This window comes from Chrysochloris asiatica, unplaced genomic scaffold, assembly GCF_000296735.1.
Source record: "Chrysochloris asiatica unplaced genomic scaffold, ChrAsi1.0 scaffold00076, whole genome shotgun sequence".
NCBI lineage: Eukaryota > Metazoa > Chordata > Mammalia > Afrosoricida > Chrysochloridae > Chrysochloris > Chrysochloris asiatica.
In genome coordinates this window covers 4,391,399-4,411,468 of record NW_006408594.1, presented here as the reverse complement: position 1 = coordinate 4,411,468, position 20,070 = coordinate 4,391,399, and the positions used below count along the sequence as shown (strand labels likewise).

The following is a 20,070-nucleotide window of genomic DNA, read 5'->3' as shown; positions in this document are numbered from 1 at the left end:
ATCCCCACCCTAGTCTGTCTTCTTCCTCTGCCTCCCTCCCTCCTCCTCAGGCGTGGGGAGCCGAGGTGGCCCCATGACCACATCAGTGGGGGCTGGGACAGTCTCCTGGCCCCTCGGCCTCATCCCAGCAGCCCCTGGACACTGGCCAGAGCCCTGCTGTGGCCAGGCTGGAGGAAGGGCCAGAGAGGCAGACAGGAAGGGAGGCGCCTCCACCCCTTCCCCCAGAGCATGTCCTGCACTGAGAAACAATGTCCCACTAGAACGGCTGCTGGGCCGGGGGGGGCAGGGGCCTGTGGCACCCCTGGCTTGTTGGGTGACCTCTTCCTCTGGGACCCAACATCCCCTTATGCCAGTTCCGCCATTCAGTCCTCCCTGGCCCTCATCTAAAGCCCAAATCGGTCTGTTCACTGGGCACCTGAGCCTCAGACAGCACTTACCAACAACAAAAACATCTGGATCATGCCCAGAGAGGGCGCTGTGGAGTAGCCGGGAGACCCTGGCCTTGCATCGAATGCTAACGGAACCCTCCCAGGTTTCTAGGGATTCGAAGCCAAAGTCCACAGTTTCTAGCCTGACACAGAGCTGGACACGGGTGGTCGGGCCCAACGTCCACTGACTGTCTCCTTTCTCCTCACTCCGCCTCCTGCTCCGGACTCAACCAAGTCACAGCCACTGTTCTGGAGGCCTTCTGCCTACCCCCTCAGTGAGCTGTTCTCCATGCCTGCTGAGACCAGAGGTCTCCCCAGCCCCCACTGGCAGGTCCGAACAGGAGGCCTCTCCATAGCCAGCGCTCACAGAGTCCAGCACCTGCCCTCGGAGCTGATGTATCCTGTCACTCACAGCCCAGCCCCATTCACAGGGCTTTGCTGGATAGTTCAGTCCTGCCAGAACTCTGAGCTTGGGAGGCCTGGCTCACAGGGACGTGATAAAGGGGCAGCCACTTACTGAGCACCTACTATGTGCCCTGGTGACACAGTGGTTAAGCATTTGACTCCTAGCCCAAAGGCTGGTAGTTCAAGTCCACCAGCCACTCTACGGGAGGAAAGATGTAGTGGTCTGTTTCCATACAGACCACAGCCTTTCAAACCCTATGGTGCATTTCTACTCTATCGGAATCAACTCGACAGCTGTACTTTTGGTTTACTGTGTGCCTGGCAGAGCTAAGGGTTTTAATTCCATGAAGCAGAAACCTCAAAACACTCACACGTAGAAGAGATTATTGCAGAGCAGAATAGATAAGAAAACAGGATCCTTCAAAATGTTGTCTCAAAAAAACACATCAAAAAGATGGAGACATTCTAAACGCCCATCAACAACAGAAGAATGGTCAAACAAACTTTGGTACATACACACAATGGAATACGATTAGACACAATGATAAAGCGAAACCTCTTCAACACTGAATCTGCAAAACACCTCACACCATGGATGAACCTGGAGGACATAACGCTGAATGAAATTAGTCAGTCACAAAAGGACAAATCTTGTATGAGACCAATGTTGTCAAAAGTTAAGAAAAGGTTTTATTGATAAAAGAAACAACGTATAATGAATGGTTAGAGAGAGGAGGGAGGAAAGAAAATTATTCAGAGGCTTTAGGGCAGACATAGGATAGCATGGGTGACATGGGGCAGGCAATATACAAGAGGGAGGTTAGCGAGGACAGATTCAGGTAGTAAGAGACACAGGGAGAATGCACCAGTTACAGTGAATAGAAGTAAATACTGTTAACAGTTGTACATGGAGGGCATTGCAATCTTAGTATGAAGCAAAGTGTGTGATTTTTTTTTCATGTAAAACCAATGATCTGCTCTGTAAACCTTCACTTGATTCACAATAAAAGGTGTTTCTTTTTTTTCAAAAAAAAAATAGATCCTTGCTTGTCCCCCTTGCACCAATGAGGAAACTGAGGTCCAGAGATTTAAATCACACAGACAGGATTTAAACCCAAGTTCTGTCTATGCCTAAAGACGTCATTACTCTGGCAAAGGCTTACCTACTCCCTCCACCTCAACGCTGTTCACCCAAGCCCACCAGTTCCCACCCCAGGCAGCTGCCGTACCTGTTGAGGAGATCCAAGCTACAGCCCCAGGCCAGAAGGCCATCGGGCTTTCCCAAGGGCCACACACTGTCAGAGGATGAGGATGAGGACAGGCCGGGGGACCAGGGCTTAAGTGTCACACTCCCTAAGGAGGAAGAATGAGTCTCAGGAATCCCGGACTGAGAAACAGAGAGACCCAGGGTGCCTGAGACGAGATAACAACGCAGGAGTGACCTCGGGAAGGGTAGAAGCAGGTGGACTCTGAGGAGGGTTTAGGGAGCACAACCCAGACTGCAGTGTGGCTAAGACTGGGCTCAGGGTGAGTGGTGGGGACCAACTGCCTCAGGAACCCACTGTGGTCTCAGGGAATGGGACACATGCTAGTCTTTTCCAGGGCTTTGCCCTCATCTAGAGCACCTCAGGTGGAACCAGCCAGTGGCCGAGGTCTCAGGAGGGCTAAAAGCCACTCCCCCCAGTGGACCCTTCCCCGGGAGTTGGAAAGGACGTTACCTGTGATGTCAGACATGCTGCTGAAGGACCTGGCCAGAGAGAAGGTGAGGGGACAAGAGATGAGGTACAGCAGGCATTGCAAGGCCCTCAGCCCCCAAGTAAATGCAGGCAGACCCCAGGCAGGGGTCCGAGTCACACTTGGGGCCTCCTGTCCCCTGAACTCACAGGGCAAGAAGCTAACCCTCAGGTCACACTGCAGATTCGTCCACCTAGAGTGCCCCCATCCCTAGCCTGGCCTTGAAGCAGCTCCAACAACCCGTCCTGGGAGCCTCACTGGACTCTCGCTCTGGTGATCTACCTTGAATTACCATGCGTGGTGCCTGGGTCTGTCTCCCCAACTACTGATCCCACCTCTGTGGCAGCACAGTCACCCCTCTGTTCAGGGGTGAACCCCCCCACCCCAGATCACCATCCCAATGCCCAGCGTTCAGACGAGGGCACTTGCCAAGGGAAGGAGTGTGGGGTATCGCCTGCCCTGGGTCTTGCCACCAGCAGACAGGGATTGGTCCCTGGGGCCTGAGTCCCTGACCCCCGAGTCTGTGTTCCCCAATCCTTAACCACATCTCGTCCTCCTTGGGTTTAGGTTCTTCAGGGCTCAAATTCCGGTGCTCCTGCTGGGGCTGGGCTGGAGCTGAGCCCACTCTGCTCTGTGGCCTGTCTGCAGCCCTGACCTCATCACTTGGAGGATACATGGGGCCTGGGTTTCCTGAGCTCCAGCTGCTGATGGACAATAAAGGGGGAGGAGGGAGAACTGCCTGGATCTGACTACTGGGGAAGCTGGGAGGTAGAACTTTCGGGAAACAGCAGCCCTGCCTCCTTGGACCCCTACTGCTCTCCCTGTGTACCTCTTAGGGGGTGCGGGATCCTCTTCACGCTGCCGACGGAGAATGGAGCCGGCGCTGGGAGGGAAGGGCAGGATGGAGAGCCGGTTGATCTCCTTCTCACTGTCGGCAGCCTCTTCCTGCGATATCACACCAGAGCCTGGGTCACCTCAGTGGTCCAGTACCTTCTCTGACATCAAAGCCCCACAAATGGGACTATGATCCAGAGCAGGGTGTGGGCTTGGGAAGATCACAGCATGTGAGGGTCATCCAAGGTTCCCCGGCACCCAGGCTCAACCCCAAGCTGACTCTGCGTCAACTTAACTTAGGCATTTAGCCTCCCTGGGCCTCAGTCTCTTCCCTGTTAAATGGGGCCATCAACAAACTGGAATGCATCTACATCTTAGTAAATATATAAAGGTCACCAGCATCCCCCTCCCCTACCATCTGGGGCAAGTGGGTGTCATACCGAGGTGTGAGGCTCAGATCCCCCGGCAACAGCTACCTCCCCAACTGTGTCTGGGGCCCCCAGAGGGGAGGTGATCTCGCTCAGACTCCAGGTGCTGCTGAGGTTGGAGCAAAGGGAGTGGGAGGAGGTGCAGGCCTGGGAGAGGAAAGCAGGAAGGGGTCAGCAGGGCTGAGCCTAAACTAGCCACCTTCTCTCTTAACACTTTTTAGGGTGCAAAGGAAACGGAGCCAGACCATGGCCCTGGGGTTGCTCACAGTTCAATGGGGAAGACCCACTGTAAACAAGCCAACAGATGAAGACACTGGTACAAATGGTTAGAAGTTCTCCCACTAACCGAAAAGCTGGAGGTTCAAATCTACCCAGAGGTGCTTTAAAGAAAGGCCTGGCAAACTGCTTCTAAAAAAAATCAGCCACTGAAAACTCTATGGAGCACAGTTCTACTCTGACACACATGAGGTCCCCATGAGTTGGAATCCACTAAGTAACTACAATGGAGCTTTGGTAGCGTAGTGGCTACAAATCAGGCTGTGAACCTCAGGGTCAGCAGTTCGAAACTACCAGCCGTTCCACGGGAGAAAGATGAGGTTTTCGGCTCCCATAAAGATTTACAGCCTCAGAAACCCTGTTCAGAACCGACTCCACAGCACATAACAACAACAAGAAGCAACTATAATGGGGAGGAAGGGAGGCAGGGAAGAATGTGCCTGAGGCCAGAAGGCCTGGGGAACTGGGAGGCTGGTCCAGAGAACTCAGGGTTTCAGCTGAAACTTAAGGGTAAGTAGGTGCTGAGTGGGCACATTAGAAGAAGATGTTCCTGACAGAGGGAACAGCAAACATAAAGTCCCCGGGGCAGCATTATGACATCCTTCAGGGATAAATGGCCAGTACAGCTGAAACCCAGAGAACCAGGCTGAAAAACCGGAGGGGCCCACCCCACAGGCCTTGTAGGCAGGATGAGGGCCTTTGTCTGTAGCTAAGAGTCCTGGTATGGTGCTGCTGGATAAGCCCTCAACTGTTAACTTCAAGGTTGGCGGTTCAAACCCACCAGCCACTCCTCGGGAACTCTGTATTGGGTCACTATGAGTCGGACAACTCAATGGCACTTTACAACAAGAAGAGCCACTGAGAGATTTTTAAAACCTGGGAAAGTGGAGACTCACACTTTTTTCATTCTGTTCCTCCAGGCCTCATTGCCCCAAACATCTGACTGGTTGAATCCCACTTCAAGCAAATCCCAAACAGGAAAAGCAGAGCGGCCAGAGACACCTGAGGGCCAGTGTTTACCAGGGTCTGGGCTGGGGCTCCAGTGCTGCCTGGCTATGTGAGCCCATAAGCTCCTGTGCTAGTTGGACTCCAAGAAGCTTTGGGTTTCTAGAATGTTCCGCAGCCATGGTGCAGCCAGCCTTCCCCAAGGGCATGCAAAGAGACATTGCCAGTATTCTCAGTGCCCAGGAGCAACCGTGGAAACTGAGAGGCACACATGCCCCATCACTCGCTGATCCAACAACCCATACCCACCCCAGCCTGGGCACCCACTCCAGCTGAGGGCTCTCACCAGGACCTACCTTCCCCGCCCTGCCAGAGAGCTCCCTCCAAGACCAGCGTGCTCCTAACCCAGGGTGAGGACGCCTGCCAGGGCCCACAGCTTTTCTTGTAGGACAGCCAAGCTTGTCCACTGGACACACCCTACCCCCAGGCAAAGCCTGCCACCGGGTTCTGCCTGCTCGTACACCCAGCTGAACTCTCCCACTCCAGCCCAGGGCCCCTGCCAGGACCCCAGCGGTCTCTGTCATCCAGGAGTAAGACCAGGATCCACTTGCTCACCTTGAGGCAGGGGCCGCCCTGGATCCGCTGCAACTGCGCTTCCAGCAGGGTCTTGGTGCCCTCCAGGCTGGTGAGTGTGGTCAGCAGCTTGTCCCGTTCCACCTCCAGGCCCCGCACCTGCTTACGGTACTGGTCCTTCTCAATGAGACTCTGGGAGTACTGCAGCTGGACCCGGTCCCGGCTCTGGATGGCCTGGGGGGTGATAACAGTAGGAACTGATGTTGTGTTGAGTGCCCTCGAGTTAGCTCTGACTCATGGCAGTCTTTCAGATACCAGAATAAAATGCCATCTTTGTGACGGTTGGTATGGTTGAGACCAACAGTAAGAGTTTCTAACATGTACTGGGTACTTCCTGTGTGCCAGGCGCTGGGCTAATATCAGCTCATTCTGTCTTCACAATAGCTCTAGGAGTTCAAAGAAACTGAGGCTGGGGTGAGGGGGTGGGGTAGGGTGTGTGTGTGTGTGTGAGAGAGAGAAAGAGAGAGACAGAGAGACAGACACCGCCAGCAGAGATAGGTGGGGGCTTAAACCCAAGTTCTATTCTCCTTGTAAAGTCCAAGCTCCTGTCACTTATAAAGAAGCGGACACTCCCCTGTGAGACCCAGTTAGTGAAGAAGCAGCACTGAAGCCCAGCTGGGTGCATTCTAAGCACTTTTTCCACATGGAGGCCAGGATCCCTGCGAGGACTGGCTCATGGCGCAGACCTGCCACCACTGCCACAGAGGGAGCTAGGGCTGGCACCAGCCTGGTGAAATGCTGAGATCCTGGGTCCCAACCCTAACCCGGAATCAGAATGTCTGGGGGTAAGGCCCAAAGTGGCCTTTTCACCGATTTCACATGGGGATGCTGTGGCCCCTGAACACTTGTAGGCTCCAGCTTCTCTAGTGGAGATGCTGGGTCTGAACCTGGTCCGAGGACAAAACCTCCCACTCTTCTTTTCTAGTAAGGAGCCTGACACACAGAGAGCTGGAGGCCTCACCCCACTCCCTGGCCTCAGCAGACCAGGCCCTGGTGTCCAGGGACTGGAAGCGAGAACTTAGGAGAAGTTTTTCAGCAGCATGATCTGTCTGCCAGCTTCTCTGCTGTGCAGGCCTTGTCCTGGATCACAGAGCACACGCTCAGAAACCCACGGCCATTGTCAGCTCTGACTCACAGAGACCCTGGATTGCCAAGGCTGCAAATCTTTATAGGAACAGAAAGTCTCATCTTTCTCCTGCAGGGTAGTGGCAGAGTCTAACTGCTAATCTTGGGGCTCAAAATCCAGGGTTTATCCTCGGTGCCACACCAGGGTCTCAGAAATCAAAGTAACAGGTGAGGCAGGTGTGTTCCAGGTCGGCAGATCTTGAGCCCTCAGGCCGCGTGTCTGAGTGTTTCCTTGGCTCATCTATCCCATCCCAAGCCATCAGCAGCCTACAACTTTTTCCCACAATTCCATCCTGCCTGCTTCTCCTGCATCCCATGGTGCATGGCAGTCTGGGGCTTACCTGGTCCCTCTCCTTCTCAATTTCCTCCAGCTGGGCCAAGACGGTGGCCATGCGATGTTTGTACAGGTCACAGTCCTTCTGCAGCGTGCGATGCTTCAGCCGCAGGTCCTCCATCTCCTGCAGGTACTGTGGGCCAGCCGAGGGACCAGTCAGACCCAGAGTGAGCATGTGCAGTGGGGAGAGTAGGGAGAGGGAAAGGCTGGGCTCTGTGGTCGGACAGGCTTGAGGCCAAACTGAATCGGCCAACTCTCCAGCAGGGTGGTCTGGGCCACTGATGTTACTTCACTGGGTCACAGCTGTCTAGTTCCTCCAAAGGGTGTGATAACACACTTAACCACACCCACCAGGCTATTTAAAGGGCATCCTGCCCTCTGCCCCCTGCCTCCGGCCCCCAGCCCCGGCTCTGGGTTTCCCACAGGATACACCACAAGGTTGTCAGTTCAAACCCACGGTCGCTGAGTCATAACCAGCTTGATGGCACTTAACAACAACAATAACATCTTCTACTGCGCAGAGGGACAGATTTCTCATCAGCTGCATGTGGGGTTCTGTTTCCCTATTAGAATGTACCCCCCACAGAAGCAGGAGGTGGCTTGGAGGACCGGGTGGGGGGCAGGGCACACTGACCTTGTCCCGCAGTCCCTCTGCCCACTGCAACTCGCCCTGAATGTCGTACAACTTCTGGCAGAGCTCCTGCCTGCTGTCCTGTGCCTCCCGACAATCATGCTCCAAGATGTCCAGAAGGATGCGCTCTGAGCCTGGGGCTCCCGGCCGGTTTACCTCCTGGGGTCAGAGTTCAGGACTGTCATGAGTATGAAGAGGAAGAGGAGAGGACACCAGGAGCCCCCACACCCACCCCGCTAGCTCTGCTGCCTCCACCAAGGACCTTAATCTCTCAGACCTACACTGAGTGGGAGTGGATGAACCAGCCCTGCCCAGCCCCCATGGAGCAGCTGGAGTAAGTGGATGAGGGAGAGGGTGTATTCTAGCCAGCTCAGCCAGATCTTGCTCTTAACAAGAATCAGGCCCTTCCCTTGCTCAGGCCCCTACCCAAAGCTCAGGGCAGCACAAAAGTAGCTATTTCCAGAGCCTGTTCCCGCCCCAAGATCCAGCCCCCAGACCGACACCTCACACCCCATGAAATACACCAGAGCCCTGGTTCCCACCCACCCCCCTTCCTGTGTGGCAGGGAAGCAATAAGTAACAGGCAGGCCCATGTTGCCATGGATTTGCCACAGACCACTGAGGAAGCCCTGGGGCTAGCCAGACCTCAGGGATCTTAACTCTTTCGGATCACAAAGAAGAACTCATCAACTGTCATCCAGTGGACTCGGACTCATGGCACCACCTCCCCTCCCCCACGTGTGTCAGAGTAGAACTGTGCCCCATCAGGTTTTCCAGGACGGAGTTTTTTTCTTGCCTTTGTAGTCCCCTCATCCCCATTTGAGTATCCAATGTCCAAGCTGCCCTTCTCCGTCCACTCTGTGTGGGGGGTGTGTGTGTGAATGTTTCTTGCTGTAAGGATTTGTTCCCTCTTTTGAGTCGCTGCTCCAAAGGTATAGGTCAAGTTCATCAGACTGTATCCGCTCACTCTTTTTTTTTTTTCCCCTCTTCTTTCCTCTCCTGGTTGAGTTCCAATCATCCAGTCATCCGGTCCAGGTCACGTGGGTATCATCTGCAAGTGTGGGCGCTCCTGTGCATATGTCCTCTCTTCCCGTCAGCCGGTGGCTCCACTCTCCTCTCAAGTCTTCCGTGGCCACGCCACTGACTCTGGGCCCAAGAGTCCCCAGGCCTCTTCACACTGCTTGCCAACCAGGTCCCCAACTGGGTCCACAGAAGTCCACTGAACATTGCAGGGATTGTAGGGCTGAGCTTGCCACTTCATTGCTGCTTTTACCCCACTTCCCCCCATCGGTGATGTGTGTGGTCACCAATCAGAGCGTGTATTTCTGTTGAGTCTTAGTCTTGGAAGGGGGTTAGGACTGATTTTTTTTTTTTTTAAGAAGTAGATTACCAGGCCTTTTTTCCAAGGCACCTCAGGGAAGACTCAAACTTCCAACCTTTCGTTTAGCAGCTGAGCACTTAACTGGCTGTGTACTATCCAGAGACTCCTTTGGGATCATTGTTGTTGTTGTTATGTGCCGTGGAGTCAGTTTCGATCCATAGCGACCCTGTACAGGGTTTTCGAGGCTATAAATCTTTACAGGAGCAGAAAGCCTCATCTTTCTCCCGTGGAACAGCTGGTAGTTTCGAACTGCTGACTCTGAGGTTAACAGCTGATTCCTAACCACTACGCTACCAGAGCTCCTTTTTTGGGATCATTTGTTGTTGTTGTCAGGTGCCATCAAGTCAGCACCGACTCATAACGACCTTATGCACAGCAGAACGAAACACTGCCTGATCCTGGGCCAACCTCACTGCTAACGACCCTAAAAATCAAAAGTGAGCTGGGGACCTCTGTCCCAGAAAAATACTCACAAAGCAAAGGATGTGCCCCGTTTCAGTGAGTTCAGAACATAGTGGTTACAAGTCGGGCTACTAATCTCAAGGTCAGCAGTTCAAATCTACCAGTGGTTCCACGGGAAAAAGATGAGGCGTTCTGCTCCCAACAGCCTCGGAAACCCTATACAGGGTCACTATTTGTCGGAACCGACTCCATGGCACACCACTACCACCACCAGAGACCTCCACGAGGTCTGCCCAGAGCCAATACCCAGGAAAGTTGACCCTGTACTCAGCAGACCCCAGACACCCATATCTGGAATCGTCACCTTTCCAGGCCCCCGAGGCCCCTCCTGCATCACCCTGGTACCTGCTGCAGGCCCTCCTGCAGTTCCTGTAACGACGCCGTCAGCCGCTGGTTCTCAGCACGCAGCTCAGAGACCAGGTCCACGCTGTCTGCCTCCTTCTCCTTCTCTTCCACCCCAGGGAGCAGCCCTCTGGCTCTGCGCAGCAAGCTACACTCCTCCTCCAGTCGGCTCACCTTGAGCTTGAGCTGCTCCACCTGTGGCCCAAGACACACGTCAGCTGGGGGGTGAGGGTGGCAGGGATGGCAGACCAGGAGCCACCAGGAAGGCCAGTTCCCTCACTCCTGGGCACCTCCCAGATTTCCAAGGGACGAGAGCAGGTGTCCTTCCCAGACTTAACTGCGGAGAAGGGACAAACATGAGAAGAGGAGGGAGGACAGCAAGGGCAAGGCCACCCTCCTCCCCGGGACTGTCATCTTGAAGGATTTGGGGGTAGATGTGCTTGGTCACAATATCCTGTCTGTCCCACAATTCTGACACAGAACAGGTAACCCCAGCTTACAACATATTTGACCCCACACTTAGGACGCTCTGGGGTTTTTTTTCTTATTGTGAGTACACGTATTATATACAAGAAGGGGAATCTACAGATAAGGGCTTAATGGATTTTGAAGAGGAAAAAAATGCTGAAGAACAAGATAATGAGGAAGAGGAAGGAGAGCCACTGACAAAAAAAAAAAAAAATGGTATAGCCAAAGGATTAGCTAGAGGATTTTTTCTAAATTAAATCCAGGGCATGTTTAAATGCTTGAAAACATGGACCCAAATGCAATTTGATTCCCTCAAGTCAACAGGCAAATTCAGGAGGTGGTGAAATATAAGGAAGATAAAAGGAAAGGACCATAGCAGATCAATCTCACTAATATTCTCCCTGGAAAGGTCATCTTCATTCCCAGGGATGATCCAGAACCTTCCACAAGTGAAGATGTTGTTGTTGTTGTTAAGTGCCGTCGAGTCGGTTCCGACCCATAGCGACCCTGTACAGGGTTTCCGAGGGTGTAAATCCTTACGGGAGTAGAAAGCCTCATCTTTCTCCCGAGGAGCGGCTGGTAGTTTCGAACCGCTGACCTTAAGGTTCGCAGCCCGATTCGTAACCACTACGCTACCAGAGCTAGTGAAGATACTACCACAAATGACAAAATGCCAACATGGCTCAACTCTTCTTCATTGTCTGTGTACATTGTTGTGTATTTGTGTAATTAGTGTGTTTTTTACATATGCAAATATACTAAAACACATATGTAATTTTATATGTAATGTTTCCAACCCCTAAAGCTAAACAGGGATGAGATTTACAAAGATATTGATAATAAAGGCAGTTATAAGGAAAACTTTAAAACAAGAGGTATTTATGTCAGGATGGATTTAACGACAAGAGGTTTGTTGGAACGGACCCACTGTAAATTGGGGACTACCTGTATAGTCAATTAGTCAAATATCAACATGAGGGAGCAGGACCAAGAACAGGAGAAGCCAGAGCTTGGGCCCCACTCTGCCTGTAACTCAGTGTGACCTTCGGCAAGTCATGGCCCCTCTCGGTGCCTCAGTTTCCTCATCTACACCCAGGGCATGGGAGGTGGGCGAGTACTGGTTCTGAGGGTCTCACCAAGCCCAGGACTGAAACTTTCTAAGTGATACTAGGAGCCAGGATGTCCCCTTCCCAGCTCAACGCATGCTTAGGAGCAGCTTAGAGTCTCAACCTCCCTAAAAGAAATTCCTAACAAAAAAATTAGGAAAACCTCAGTTTCCTCAGCTGAGTCCAGTCAGATCAAATTGACAACGGCAACTTGACAGGTTAGCTGAGACACTCAGGAGAACGCAGAATTGTTGAATTTGTGTATGTTTTGTTGTGCATATTTTCAATACACACACCTCCCCCCCGAAAAAAAATGGGCCCAGTGGATCTCCTGCCCCACTGTCTGCTTCGCAAAGTTGTTTGCAAGACTCCTTCAGGCTGTAAAGGTGCAGCCAGAGAGCTGCCGGAGAGTGACTATGAGAAAGTCCCCGAGCCCCGACTGTTACCAGCTCAGTGGATGTGTCCAGAGCCTGGAGTGGCTGTGTGGAGGCTGCCGGGCTGGGAGCGGACATGCACAGCCAGTCTGCTGGCTGGACTCTCAGCCCTCTCCACCGGGGTTATCACTTTCCAAATGTACCCAAGGCCGGAGGTGACCAGACAAGAGTAGCAGCAGGTGACAGGCCATGAAATAAAGTCAGTGTTGGGAAAAGTCACAAGGACCTCTCACAGGGGTTGCCCTCAGGCACACACCCAAGGCCTGGTGACCTCTGAGTGTCCCTGACCTGTCCTGAAAAATGACTTGCAGCCCCCACCCTCGGAGCAGAGTATGGCAACACATACAAGCACACACACGCACACACAAAGGGGTAGGCAGGTCCACGAATTAAACAGTCCATTCCTCCTCCGCGGAGGACTCAGAGAGAAAGGTCTGACTCCGCATTCCTTTCCACTCACCAAATATGCTTTGTGAACTGCCAGAGAAAGACAACTATGGCCACACCCCCCAGCCTCCTGTTCACCCCTTGGCCAGCTGGCTGCACCACTCTCCTACTCACTCCCTCTCCCCCCACTCCCCCCGCCCCACTCTACCCCATGAGCTCAGGAGACAGGGCAACCGAGTCTCCACCACACACTAGAAAATGCGGAAGCATTTAATCCTGATGCACAAACTCACTTAGCACGAAATTATAGCGTTCGTTCCTTAAATTTATATTGCTTAGAAAGAACCGCTCATTAAATTTGCACCTTATAAAACACCGTATTAAATCGCAGCCGCAGGCACACCTGTCCATGGGGAGGGGACCCAAGCTGACAAGCCAGGCTCCATCAGCTGTTCCATTCACAGCCATCTGCAACTCCACTGCAAATTTGTAGCAGAAAGGCACTGAGAAGGTAAGGTGAATTTACAGTGGTAAAATGTTTTTCCTGTGTCATTAAGGTGGTGAAGATATACAACAAAATCTTTGCCTATTCAGCAACTGGTACATGGAGTTCCTGGGTGGCACAAATGGCTAACCGTTTGACTACTAGGTGAAACACTGGCAGATCGAACCCACCCATAGGCACCTTGAAAGGCATATCTGGGGATCTCCTTCTGAAGGTCACAGTCTTGAAAACCCTACGGAGCAGTTCTCCAAGTTCAGCACACATTACTGGTTAACTATGTTATAAATTGTTTTAAAAGCTTATTTATTCACTTAACTTTCTCACTTATCTTCTACCCCCTCCCTGCCCAGCCTCCCAACTGGGAAAAGCAGCCACTGTCTGATTCTAGTGGCAGACTAGTTTACCCCCACCTACAGCGGCACCTCCAACTGCCTTGGTCTTCATCCCAAATCACACGCACACCTGAGCTAAAGGTGCAACAAGGTGTGGCAGCTTCAGCCTCTCCCAACCACACCACGCAGTTGGAGCTGAACAGCAGAACCCCTTCCTCTGAGAAAGGTCCCAGCCAGCCCATGTGTGTCTCAGCTCAGGAGGAACCCCAGTGGGTGAGGAGAGAAGAATCGTAGCTCTTCCAAGCCGCCACCCCCTCTCCCCATCCGCCATGCCAAAAACAAAGTCCAACACTGCTCAATCTAGGGGCCCTGGGAACATGTCCTCGCCAAGCTCTGTGCCTCAATTTCCTCATCCATACACAGGGAAGATAACAGTGCGTCCCCACTGCTATAGGATCGTTGGAAATTAAAGGCATTTGTGGACACAAGCCTGAGGACCCTGCCTGGTACACCAAACCCACTACCACTGAGTAGGTTCCAACTCATAAAGACACTTCATAGGATTTCGAAGACTGGAAATCTTTCCAGGAGTAGACAGCCTCATCTTTCTCCAACCAAGCGGCCAATGGGTTTCGACTTCAGACCTGTGGTTAGCAGCCTGATGCCTGGGTTTTGTGTATCATCCTCATTATCGACATCCTACTTTAAAGGTAAGTAAACTGAGGCACAGAGAGGGAATCCTTGTCCATCCCATGCTGTTCACCCTGCCAGGCACACCTCATTCAATCTGCAGCCAGTCTGCCAGCCTCAGGGAGCCTCCACCTCAGGCCAAACCGCAAGGTGACCCTCAGACAATAGCTTCATGCTTGCCTGGGCCCTTTCACATGTGGCGTGTCACCCTGCTTCCTCCAGACTCCAACCTGCCCAGACACACACAGGAACCGAGTCACACACCTACAGCTCCATATATGCCAAATGTCAACGTGGACACACACTACCCCCTGCAACACTGCATCCAAAGCCCAAGGCTCAAATTCCACAGTCCAAGTCCCACTGGAGAAGCGCAATAATATTCCTGGGAAGTAAGCCCTTGACTTGGACTCACCTGTTAAATCCTCAGGACAACTCCCCACCGCAGTAGAATGACTACCAATGTTATCCCCGTGCTAAATCCAATCCATAAAGCAAATTAAACAGCATTCGGGGCCAAAAGAGGCCCCAATGGCAGCTGAGCCGAGAAACAAGTGAGATTTCACCCAGACGGTGAGAAGGCAGAACAGCATCCTTGTTCGTGGTCAGCACTGTGGCCAGAAGGGCCTAGGTCAACTTCGGGCTGTGCACGTCCCAGCTGGGTGGCCTTGAGCAGATCCTCTGAACTCTCTGAGCCTCCATACAAGTATTTTGAATTGAGAAGCAAGTGCTGAGCTTCAGTGAGGAGGAGGTGAGGTGAAGCGTGTACACAGCACAGAACCCAGTCAGCACTAATGTCAAAAACAAACGCGAGCAGTTTACGCAAAGCCCACCGTAAACTCATAACCCACCGGCTTCTCATAGCCCAGGGTTTCTTTATCTTAGCTCCAGGGCCATTTGGGGCCAGATGCTTTTTTGTTGTGGAGGGTTGTCTTGTGCACGGTAGGATATTTCTAAGCATCCCTGGCCTCTGCAGCAGCCGCATCCCCCCCACCCCCCTACACCCCGGTGTAATAACCCAAAATGCTTTCAGACGTGGACAAGTGTTTCCACAGGGCAACTGGAGAATTACTGTTAACCACCAATAAATAAGTGCTATCAACATTCCCAAATTACAGATGATAAAAACCGAAGCCCAAGTGACTTGCTCATCATCAAATACCCGGATTGTGGTGACTCTAGGGGAGCTGGTTACCGTGGTGGTAGTGGTGGTGTGCCCATATAGGAGTTTTAAGGCTATGTTATCTTTACAGGAGCAGAAAGCCTCATCTTTCTCCCAAGAAGTGGCTGGTGGATTCAAACTGCTGACCATGTGGTTAACAGCTCACCACATAACCCATTATGCTACCAAGGAACCTCTGGCTACCATATTACTGCTGTTGTTAAGTGCCGTGGAGTCTGTTCTGACTCACAGCAACCCTGTATAGCGTTTCTGAGGAGCAGCTGGTGGGTTTGAACCACCGGACTTGTGGTTGGCAGTCCAGTGCTGATCGCACAGCACCACACCGGGACTCCACACTCTGCCCCCTCCCAGCCTGCCCCAGCTGCCTCCCGAGACCTACCGCCAGCTGCAGGTCACGGCTGCGCAGCACAGCCGAGTTCTTCTCCTCGCTGAGCTGCGCCAAGCGCATGGCAATCATGTAGTTCTCGTCCTTGAGCCTCAGCAGCTCCAGGCTGCCTGCCTCCCAGTCCTCCCGAAGTCGCTGGCAGCGCTCCTGAGTCTGCTGTTGCTCCCGTAGCCGCTGCTCCAACCCTGCCCGCTCCTCCTCCAGCAGCCGTCCTCGGGCCTGCAGCTGCTGCTCCCGTTGCAGCTGACTCTTCCGAGCTTCCCGAAGCCGCCTCACCTCCGTCATTAGGAACTGGGTCAGGCCCTCGGGACCCTCCTCATCTGCCAGGGACAGGGCAGAGAAAATTCAGGTTAGGGGGATAGGAGCTTGCACTGAAAACGAACAAAAAAACATAAAAGCACTACAAGGAAATTCTGGAATATGTTTTAACAATTTTAAGGGTAGGAAAGACCTTCCTACACAGACTACAAAATCCAGGAGCTTCAAGAAAAAAGAAGGGTAAATGCATGTTTAAAAAATAAGAACAGTTAACCTCTGAATGGTAAAGACGCAATAAAGTTCAAAGACAAGTAACAAGAGAAGAAGAAAAGATTCACAATTTATATTAACAAAGGGTTCTGAGCCACCTTATAAAAACAGCTCCTACAAATCAATAAAGGAGCTCTGGTAGCGTAGGGGTTATGACTTGGGCTGCTAATCTCACAGTCAGCAAATTGAAACTACCAGCTGTTCCGTGGGAGAAAGATGAGGCTTTCTGCTCCCGTAAAGACTTACAGCCTCGGAAACCCTATGCAGGGACGTAGTGAGTCAGAACTGACTCCACGGCTCATAATCACCACCACCACCACAAATCAATAAGGAAATTGCAACAATCTAGTAGAAATAAGCTAAGAACTATCAATCAGCAAGTCCCATAGCTCTCTACGTAGGACTGCTCCTCAGAAATCCTACACAGGCTCACTATGAGTTGAAACTGACTCTCTGGCACTTAACAACAACAACAAACAAAGGAAAATATGCTCAAACTGAGCAGCAATTATAACAGTAACCAGTAACATGTGTTGATTCATACTTTGTATTAGATGCATATATGAATTAATTCAATCTTCATGACATCATTCTAATGTAAGTACTATTGTGTTGTTGTTAAGTGTCCCTGAGTCAGTTCTGACTCATAACAACTCTGTATAGGGTTGCCAAGGAGCCAAGGAACAGCTGGTGGGTTTGAACTGCCCACTTTGTGGTTAGCAATCAAGTGCTAACTAATCCTGTTGTTGTGTGTGTTGGTTGGAGTCGGTTCCAACTCATAGCAACCCTGTACACAGTTTCTGAGGCTGTAAATCTTTATGGGAGCAGAACGCCTCATCTTTCTCCCGCGGAACAGCTGGTAGTTTCGAACTGCTGACCTTGAGGTTCGTAACCACTACGCTACCAGACCTAGAGAGCCACTATTATACCCATTTTAAAAACAGAAACTGAGGCACAGAATGGTCAAGCTATTTGCCCAAGATTCACTAGTTAGTAAGCTGTGAACTGCATTTCTCAAGTACAAATTTAAAACAATTAAATGTACATTGTTTTTATGTATCAAACTGGCAAAAATATTTAAAAGCGATCCCCAAGGTGCATGAGGATAGAGCAAAGTGGGTACTCACACATTGCTGGTGAAAGGTATGTTGATTTGAAGTTTACAACACATAGTATTTGACGAATGGTACTTCTCGGCTCTCTGTGGTGGTTAATATTATATGTCAACTTGTCGAGGCTATGATTCTCAGTATTTTGTGTTCTGATGTAAGGGATTTCCTGGGGAGTTACGGCCTGCGTCGAATCTATACGGAAGCTCTGGTAAAGCTCTCTCGATCCTGCATCCAAACTCATCATCATGTGACCACCAGTTTATGGGATGTGAGCCAGCAGCCTACTGCCTGACCTGCACATTTTGGGTTTGTCAGTCCCTGAAACTACATGAGTCAGAAGTCTCCCGCCTGACACTTTACCCACAGATTTGGGACTTGCTAATTTGGTGTGATGCTGTAGGAAACATACTAGACTGCTGGTCGCAAGGCCAGTGGTTCAAACCTGCCAGTCGCTCCTTGGAAACCCTATACAGAGGTCTCTATGAGTCAGAACTGGCTCGATGGCATTTTAGCAACAACAGTTAACAACATTTCATTGATTTTGTTCCTTTAGAGAACCCAGCCTAAAGCATACTTGCGTTTGCACAGATGCCTATAGGATGTTCCCAGGCAGCTGGAAACAACTCGGATATCCATCAATAAAGGGATCAATAAAATGAACGATGGCCAAGCTTCACTAATGAGCACTACGCAGTCATTTAAAACAAGTGTAACAGACGGCAAAGAATCACTAACAACAGCTGCTGTGAAAAACAGCAAAATATGGAGCAACACCTATAGGACAATCCCATGTGCATATAAATGCAAAGAAAGAGGAGATTCGAAAAACTGTTACCAGCAGAACAGAGCTGAGGGAAGTGAAGTTTCTTCTCTTTTTTTTTCTATTTCTCTCTTGCTTTTGTCTTGTCCCCATTGGTTGTTCAATAATATGTTATTTAGTGCCCACATATTTGTGTATTTTCTCTTTTGAATATTTAGTGTTTGAATGTTGTACACAAGAAACTGAATTTATGTGCACCCAACATATATGTGTCTGAAAATAAATTGAGAAGGAAAAAGCAACGTTCAGAGCTTTGGGGCTTTGAACCCAGACTAGCAGGGTTCCGGAGTCAGCCTCATACTTGGCTTGCTGTGGGGCCTTGGGCAAGCTGCTTCAGCCCTCTGTGAGCCTCGGGGATAATGGGAGTACCCCCTTCCCCACCATCAAGGGCAGAGTAAGGGCTCTCTGCATTGCACCTGAGTCCCACCAGCCCTACTCACCAAGGATCATGGAGCAGCGCTGGGCGGCTTCCTGGCCCGTGAGCAGAGTGAAATGTTCAGGGTAGTAGAACTCCAGGGCTTCCAAGAAGGCCTCGTAGCCCCTCTTGCCACGGCAGCGCAGGATGTCCATCAAGCGCCCTGGGGAGTGTTGGTGGCCATGGGTCAAGATGAGGGCTCTTATAGTATCTGACCACTTCCCAAGCCCCAGGGCCTACGTTCCCCAGATTTTTATGCCAATGACACACACAGAAGCTTGTTCTAACACATCAGGGAGGGAAGCCTGCCTGCCACAGCCAGGAGAACTGTCCCCCTCTCCCCCCACATCCCAGCACTCCCCTAGCCCCTTCCACACACACTGAGGCAGAGCCAGCAAATGCAGCCTTGGACCCTGGCTATAATTTCAGCAGCAAAGAGAAGTCCCCTGCGTTCCCAAAAGCAAAGAAAGGATTTCTCTCAGTGGCCACCGTCTGAAATTCACCATTACAGCCTGCTTCCTTTGGCAGCTCTGGTTCAAAGTCACACCCTGTGGGACATGGGACCCTCCTAACTCTGAGATGGACTTTGGATATTTGAGGAGAAATGACTCTCCACAGAGTGTGTGGGACCTGAGAAGAGATAGAACCAAAGGGCTCAAAGGGAACAGAAAGGTGCCCATAAGCTGGATGTGATAAGAAGGCCCCAAGTCTACTCGGCACCGGCAACCACATCCAAGCTCCTGCTCTCCGTGGGTCCAGGAAGTGGGCAGAAACCTCAAGACAGACAAAACGCCGGCGCCGCTGTGGGTACCGTGGACCTGCTGCACCCGTAATAGTGGTTCAGGAGGTGGCATGATACTGGGCACACCCAATCGGCCCACTCACAGATCTGCAGACGGAGGCCCGGCTCACTCCAGGGCTCGGGGTTCCGCGCCCGGGGTCATGGTCAGCCACAGGGGAACCCCGGGCACTGCCCACTCACCAGTGCGGTTGACACGGCATGGGAAGCGGTAGGTACTCAAGACCTCTTCCTCGTCCTGCTCGTCGATGACCCGACACTGGCGCAGGTACGGTGTGAGCTTGGCCGGGTTCAGGGCGCGTGTCAGCTTGTGCCGGACGCTCTCGATCCGTTCCCACAGCGCGTCCTCCTCCGCCTCGGACCCTGAGCCGTTCCCGGCTTCCTCCTCCGGCTCCCCCGCCTCGGCCCGGCCCGGCATGGCTGCGTCCTCGGGGTCTACGGGAAGAGACGCGCGGGGGTCGGCAGGGTGCCCGAATCCGGGGGCGACTACCGGTTCTGAGGCAGGACGTCGCCCCAGGACTCCAGTCGCCGCCGGCTCCCCTTTTCCGCGGCCCCGCGCCCCGGGACTCACCCCACACGCCACCACCGCCTCGGGCTCCCGGGTCTGCGCTCGGGCGGCGGCTCCGCCGGCGCAAGGGGGCGGCGTCCCCGACTCCGCCCCTGTCCCCAAGGCCGCCGGGGCTGCCGGGGCCGCTCCACATCGCCGCCCCGGCCCGGGCCAGCGTCCGCCGGCTGCCGTCCGCACGTCCGCCCGCACGCCCGCCTCCGGCCGTCCGGCCGCGCCTCCCCCCCGCTTCCTGTTTCCCGCCGGCGCTCCCGGCCCTTAGCGGCGGGGTCCGGACGGCCCGCCCACACCTGCCGGGCTCCGGGCGCACGGGGCGGGGCCGGCCACGCACGCTCACACCCTCCACACTCCGGGGTCCACCTGGAGACGCAGAGCAGCTCCGC

At 52.6% G+C, this 20,070-nt stretch overlaps 1 protein-coding gene across 1 annotated transcript in view; it reads right to left on the bottom strand.

Moving 5' to 3' along the window:
• CARD10 (caspase recruitment domain family, member 10) overlaps positions 1-19,546 on the bottom strand; it is a 31,679-nt gene extending 12,133 nt beyond the window's left edge. Inside the window, exons 1-11 of the mRNA XM_006865275.1 lie at positions 19,306-19,546; positions 18,349-18,486; positions 15,443-15,768; positions 9,962-10,153; positions 7,777-7,932; positions 7,150-7,275; positions 5,666-5,857; positions 3,842-3,976; positions 3,397-3,512; positions 2,552-2,580; positions 2,063-2,186 (exon numbers count right to left, since the gene is read on the bottom strand). Of these exons, the coding sequence (XP_006865337.1) occupies positions 2,063-2,186; positions 2,552-2,580; positions 3,397-3,512; positions 3,842-3,976; positions 5,666-5,857; positions 7,150-7,275; positions 7,777-7,932; positions 9,962-10,153; positions 15,443-15,768; positions 18,349-18,486; positions 19,306-19,540 (1,769 nt within the window). The 5' untranslated portion in view covers positions 19,541-19,546. The remainder of the gene's footprint in view (positions 1-2,062; positions 2,187-2,551; positions 2,581-3,396; positions 3,513-3,841; positions 3,977-5,665; positions 5,858-7,149; positions 7,276-7,776; positions 7,933-9,961; positions 10,154-15,442; positions 15,769-18,348; positions 18,487-19,305) is intronic.
• Between the last annotated feature and the right edge of the window lie 524 nt (positions 19,547-20,070).